The 6,251-nt window shown below is 62.3% G+C and overlaps 1 protein-coding gene across 1 annotated transcript in view; it reads right to left on the bottom strand.

The window, feature by feature from the left end:
* Positions 1-6,251, bottom strand: part of MED24 (mediator complex subunit 24) — a 17,503-nt gene that overhangs the window by 9,029 nt on the left and 2,223 nt on the right. Inside the window, exons 3-12 of the mRNA XM_009272855.2 lie at positions 5,899-5,972; positions 4,507-4,730; positions 3,828-3,939; positions 3,151-3,301; positions 2,794-2,907; positions 2,034-2,081; positions 1,722-1,804; positions 1,254-1,340; positions 808-919; positions 51-193 (exon numbers count right to left, since the gene is read on the bottom strand). Coding sequence (XP_009271130.1) covers positions 51-193; positions 808-919; positions 1,254-1,340; positions 1,722-1,804; positions 2,034-2,081; positions 2,794-2,907; positions 3,151-3,301; positions 3,828-3,939; positions 4,507-4,730; positions 5,899-5,972 — 1,148 coding nt within the window. The remainder of the gene's footprint in view (positions 1-50; positions 194-807; positions 920-1,253; positions 1,341-1,721; positions 1,805-2,033; positions 2,082-2,793; positions 2,908-3,150; positions 3,302-3,827; positions 3,940-4,506; positions 4,731-5,898; positions 5,973-6,251) is intronic.

Genomic DNA, 6,251 nt, shown 5'->3' with positions numbered 1-6,251 from the left:
CCCCAGCCCCGCTGGTCACCAGGGACAGTGCGGTCCAGGTGGACACTCACTTGATGAACTTCCGAGCAAAGGATTTCAGCTTGCCCGTCGCTGCTGCCGCTGCCAGCAGCAAGTCCAGGCTCTTCCCAGACAGCATGTGACCCAAGACCCCCAGCAGGCCCTCAGGGGACTTGGAGTGATCCGCATCCATGGTCTACAAAAAAAAAACAGAGGAAAGAGAAGTCACGGGGAATGTGTGCTACAGAACAGCAGTAAAACTCCAGCCACGGGGGCAGAGTTGATCGGCTGCCAGAGCTGTCCTGTGAGGCCTCAGTGAGCAGGGACCCGCAGGGCTCGGGCGGTTGGGGATGGAGCCCTCTGTGCCCCAGGCACCGCAGGGCACGGCAGTGCAGGGAAGAGCCGCAGCGCACCGGGGCAGCATGACCGGCAGCAACACATCCTCTAGTGCTCAGCAGCAGTGAGGCAACCACAGTGACGCAGGGATGGGGGTAGCCCCTGGGGACCGGGGGAGATGCACGCGGGGAAGCGGCTGAGAGCAGGACAGAGCTGGCTGGGCTCAGGCTGCTGCCACTGACAACAACGTGCTGCCTGACGGCTCCTCCGGCTTCCTGGGAAGGCGCAGGGGAGCTCCTGCTCTCCATGGCAGAGTGGCAAGGCTGGGAGCGATTCTTCCATTCCTCCACCCCAGCGCAGGGGGAGATCAGGCACCTCCCAACCACCCTGGCTGCCTGGTGAGACCGGTGCTGCTGGAAATCGGCTCCGGGGCCGAGACCAGCCTGCCCAGCACAGATGCAGGAGGGGACTCACCTTCAGGATGTTGGTGACAGTCGGCTCGGCCCTCAGGATGAGCCCCGGGTTTGGCTGGATGTTGGCGTTTTCTGCCGATTTCAAGCGCGGAGCGTGTTCTCTGTCCGCCGTCCTGGGGGATCCGCAAAGAAGGGCCAGTGAGCTGGAATTCATCACCCTGCCTCACTCCTCCCCACGCTCAGCCACCTCCCACCCACCTCCACCATCAGCACCCTCGAGGGAAGGCCACCACCTCAGGCCACCACCAGCTGCCACTCCAAGAGGACAGACTTTGACTGTACTCAACCTGTCACTGAAAGCAAAGCCCCGTCCCTCCAGGCCACCGTGTCCCAGCTGCAGGACAGCCAGCGGCATCACACCTGGTCCTTTATGCTCCCCCCCACAAGGACAGCAAGACGAGGTGCTCCAACCCCACTTGGTTACCCAGACTTTTGAGGGGGCTGTACCGTTTGGTAATCAGGTTGGTCATGTTGGCCTCCGAAAGCAGCCCCTGCTTGCTGCACTCCTGCAGGAGTAGACTCGTGCAGTCACAGCTGAAAGAGAGAGGAGAGCGCTAGCCCGAGGGACAGTATTCTTGCTGCCCCAGGCAGTGCCGCAGGGCAGGGGGACTCCTGGGTTGCCCTCCTGGCCCTGCTCCCACCCCTCTGAGGATGCTGCAGGGCCAAAAGCAGCTCCAGATATCACACAGCACCGCCAACACGTGAATCAGCTGTCAGACACTCACTGCCTTGCTCGTTTGGCAGCGTCAGGTCCTCAGAAAGAAGGAATTGGATCAGAAACTAAAAAAGCCTTGCCAGGAGCTGCCCCAGCACCCCGTACCGTGGCTCCCTGCAGAGGGGACAGGGTTGTTGTGGCGCAGACTGGCCACAGGCTCATAGTGCTGCAGGTCAGCCCCAGACACGGCGAGCACTCACTTGCATCGCTGATCTGCTTTGTCGAGCAGCGGGGTCAGCTTCAGCAGGAACTCGAAGGCACAGTTCACATCCTCAGTGAAGTCCTGCCGTACACAAAGCCAAGCGCTCAGCTCGGAGCGCTGCCAACATAAGCCCACCTTCCCCTCCCATGCCGCCTTGTCCGTTAGAGGAAGGTTGTTGGGACATAGCCCGTTTCCTACCCCAGCCACCCCCGCGCAAATTTGGCCAGGCACCAGCACCATCATGACAAACACAGCTCGCTTGTGCGCACAACACGGCAAACAGCTCCAATCGACGGCCCTCGAGACTCACCTTCTCCCCCTGGGGATACTTCTTGAGTTTAACCAGGACCTGGGGGATCTGAAAGACACGGGGCACAGATGTGACTGACAGAGGCAGACCCCATTCTGCACTCAGGACCTCCCAGCAACACAGGCAGCAGGAGCCCACATGAAACACGCCTGCAAGCAGCTGCTCTCCCAGCCCCGGGGAAAGGAGCATTTCTGGAGCAGCCCGCACGCCCAGGAGACTTTGTCCCCCCGCCTCCCCTCTGCAGGGTCCTTCCACCGTCACAAGGAGCCGCAGAGCATGGCCACCTCTCAACAGCCAGGCAGAGGACTGAGGCTGCAGAGGAGCCCAGCGCAGGCCAGAGCATGTGTCAGGCCTGAAATTACACACAGATCCCTTTTGTCTGGTACAAAGAAAGGAGGTGAAGCAGACTGCTCCGGGGCTGCCCACCGCTGAGCTGTGGGAGCGCAGGCCCCGAAGCTGCTGTGGCATCCTTCAAAGGCCACAATTTCCCCCACAACATGCCAGGAAAGCCACTCTGCAAAATAAAGTGGGGCTGGGCTGAAAAGAAGCCCTGGACAGCAAAGCTGATGCTCAGCGGGTTGCAGGAGGGCTGCTGCGGGCTCAGCCGGGGCATGGGGGGACCCCAGGGGCCCGCTACGGGACAGGAGAACTAATTGGTCTGCCAGGGTTCGGTGCTCGGCAGGGACCGGGCGTGCGGGGAAAAGGCAGCGGCAGGGCCGGGGCTCGGGAGTGTTGTGCTTGCGGCAGAGCTAGGTCCTACCTTCAGGAAGGTGAAGGCTGTCCACTTCAGCTCCTCCGTGCCCTCCGGGGACTCGATGAGGCCCACAAAACAGGCCTTCCAGATCTCCAGCACAAAGAGCGGGGAGGGGATGCGCTGCGGGGCACACAGACAAAACCCTCCAGTGCTGGAAAGGCAATAAAGTGACTCCCCCAACCACAGCCAAACCCTGACCCCCCTGCTAAGGTGTTGATGGGCTCACGCTGCTCCCTGCAGCTGCGCCCACCCCCTTGGACCAGGACCAGCACAGGGAGGTACACAGCACAGAGCTGCAGCAAGGCCCTGGTCCCGCAGCCCCCAGGCCACCCTGAGCAGCAGAACAAGGTGCCACTTCTGTACCTGCATCCTCTTCACCATCATCAGCTGCTCCACCAGTGGCTGGGTCTCTCCTGTGAGGTTCATGGTCCCCTCCAGCAGCACCACGGCATGCACGGTGGGGAAGCCAGTCTTGTTCAGCTGCTCGGAGTGGACTGAGAGCATGGTGGGGATGCTGGGTGGGAGACGACAGCACAGGGTCACTGGAGCCTTGCAGGGACGGATCCTTGCTCCTCCTGTCCCATCCTCCCTTCCCGGCCAAGCCCCTGACCTTTGCTGTCCTGCATCTCTCTGGGGCAGGACAGCTTGTAGCTCCTGTGCCCTGCAGAGGAGCCCTTGGGCACAGCCAAGCCCCCGCGCCACAGCCCAGGCCCTGGGAGCAGCTCCGGGGGGATCCAGAGCAGGGCCGGCAGCTCTGGTGTGGCCCTGAGCAGCTGAGGGATGGCGAGAGGCCCCAGGGCCGCCAGTGGAGCAACCCCTGGGTAAGACTCCTTTGCAGCAAGTCACCACTAGCCCTGTCCCCTCTCCTACCCCAGGGCCTCTCGCCAGCCCCAGCCCGCTGCTGGTGCAGGGTTCCAAGCCGGGAAGGGACAGGAAAGCAGGGAGCCAGCGTGGAGGGAGGCAGGAGGCTCTCGGCCCCCAGAGCAGGGCTCAGACCCGTTTTACCCTCCGAGCCCGCAGAGACAGCGGTACAAAGCTACCTCTTGATGAGGGAGATGCAGTCATCAGCCTGGCTTCGCAGCGGGGAGTTGCTGAGGCTGTTCAGGCTCTCCCCCAGCTTGACGAGGGACTGCTCCACAGCGCTCCAGGAGGCTGGGGAGGGAGGGCAGGCTTTCAGTGGAGGGGACAGCAACAGGCTGAGAAGCCGGGCAGGCTGCCTCCAAGGTCCATGGCAGCATAGAGGGCCTGCTGAGGCTGGGGCTCCCGCACCGGGCCCCGTGGTGAGCAGGAGTCGGCACACCTCTGCGAACTCAGGGGATGAAGCTCCTGCTTCAGGCTCGGCCTGGCACAGCCTCTTGGCCAGACGCAGGCACCAACCGAAAGTGCAGGGCTGTGCCAGGCACGCTGGCGGAGCACAGGACCTGCCACGCGCCCAGGAACAGCTCACGCAGCCTTCACATTAATTCTGCTCCTCTTCCAAGGGCAGCATGGAGGGGAGGGGGGGCAGAGGGTGGCACGGAGCCAGGGAGGAGACGGTTACAGCAACAGGGCTGGAAGATGGATGGGCTTGGAGCCGCAGGGACAATGCAGCAGGAGCCAGGCAGGGGGAAGGGAGAGGTGGCAATGACGTCTCCCCAGGGCCACCAGCGACGTGGAGGAAGCCCTGGCAGCAGCCATGGGCAGAGCGTGCCGTGGGGCAGGGCAGGGGCAGTGACATACACGTCTCCTCCAGCTTCGCGATGTGGATCAGGGCGCGGTTCTTGGTGCTGCCGAGCATCTTCTCCAGCCGCTCCAGACACATCTTCAGCTGGCTCTCAGCTGCCACCTGCTCCAGCGTCTCCTTCACCTTGTCGGCGTAGAAGGCCGCGCAGCGCAGGAGCCAGTTGAGGGCACTCATCAGTGCCCGGCAGAGGCCGATGCACTCCTCTGCTTTGCCGTGGCAGCTGGGAAGGGGAGAGAAATGGGACCGTGCTCACCGTTTCCCACCCCAGGGAAACCGAGGCACAGACACAGGGCAGCCTGGGGATCCAAACCCACATCCCGTGCTCCCAGCCCAGCGTGCCCGCTGGCTCCTGGCTCCTGTGCCGCAGATCCCAACCTGCTCAGCCCACGAGCATCCCCGCTGTGCCAGGGGAAATAACGTCTCCCCAGTGCAGCCTCCTCTCTGGCCACTCTACTACAGGGAAACTTTCCAAGCCTCTAATCAAATTATCTTGCTAAGAGAGGCTCAGCATTGATCAATGTGCTGCGAGAGGTGAACGCTTTCCTCTCCTGATGCACAAATCATTGGGGCCAGAAGTTTTGATCGAATTAAGCAGAGGATCAGATTAGGCAGGGACCGGATTAAGTGGCTGGCTCTGCAGTTGGCCAGCAACAGCTCCTTGTCAACATCTGTGACTGATGCATATTCATTGCTGCTGCTTCATTGCATGTAATTGAAGAGCTGCTACCTTCAGCCTTCCTCCTCCCGCTGCCCCCCGCCGCATGCTCTCCGCTCCGGCCTCCCAGAAGAGGCTGTCAGGGGTTAACAGGAAGATTTCTGAGCTTTCTAAAAAAGTTTTTGTGGCCTGAATGGTCTGGACTCCCCTGGGTCCTGCAACACCAGCGGAAGAGCACGAAGCAAAACAAGGCAGCTGCCTGGAATGCCTGGGACAGAGCAGGCAGGACCGAGACCACTGCTAGACAGGGACAGACAGGGACACGTAGCCGGGGCCCTGGGAAGCTGCAGAGGCTACACAACAGAAACGAAACGCTCTGAGGAGACAGACACCCTCAGGCCACAGGGCTTACGCCCAGCCCTATCTACCTGATAGGCAGGAATATCACGGCAGAGGCGTTTATCCCAGAAGAGGTGGGTTTCTTGCAGCTTCCCACAAAGCTGGTGGGTTTTGGACTCCCTCTGCTCTCCCCATGCTGGCACTCGCGTGGGAGCCCAGCCTGAGGCAGCCGGAGGGGAACGGCAACTCAGGAATGGACACGGAGCTGGAGGGGGAACCTGCCTCCCTCTGCCATGGCAAGTATCCTGGGCTCAGCCGGGCCCCGCCGGCTCCCGGTACCGCCCACAGTACAGCCTGGGGCCGAGGCGGCAGGGCTGGAAGGGCCACACCATACCTGAGGCGGTCACAGAACATGTCCATGATCTCCAGCAGCGACTGGACACACAGGTCCCGGGAGAAGTCGTCAAACTAGAGCAGGAGAACAAGGAAGGATTTCAGATGGGGGCTGCAGGGCTCCAGCGGCTCCAAAAACAAACGCAACCCCTTCCTCCGGGGGCTGGGGCGGGCGCTGCCGGCTGCAGGATGCTCGCCCTGGCAGCTGCCCAGCAGCCACTCGAATGAGAACTAGGTCAGGGCTGTCCGACGGCTGGGTCGTGCCCTCCCGGGGTTGCAGGAGGCAACCGGGCCACGGCAGCGGGGACGAGGCTGGGTTTTCTCAGCAGCCTCCCTGAGACAGCGGCGGGGGCC

Source organism: Aptenodytes forsteri, unplaced genomic scaffold, assembly GCF_000699145.1.
Source record: "Aptenodytes forsteri isolate BGI_AS27 unplaced genomic scaffold, ASM69914v1 Scaffold90, whole genome shotgun sequence".
NCBI classification, from domain to species: domain Eukaryota; kingdom Metazoa; phylum Chordata; class Aves; order Sphenisciformes; family Spheniscidae; genus Aptenodytes; species Aptenodytes forsteri.
Note: the sequence above shows the minus strand (reverse complement) of the source record. Positions and strands in the feature narration are given on the sequence as shown.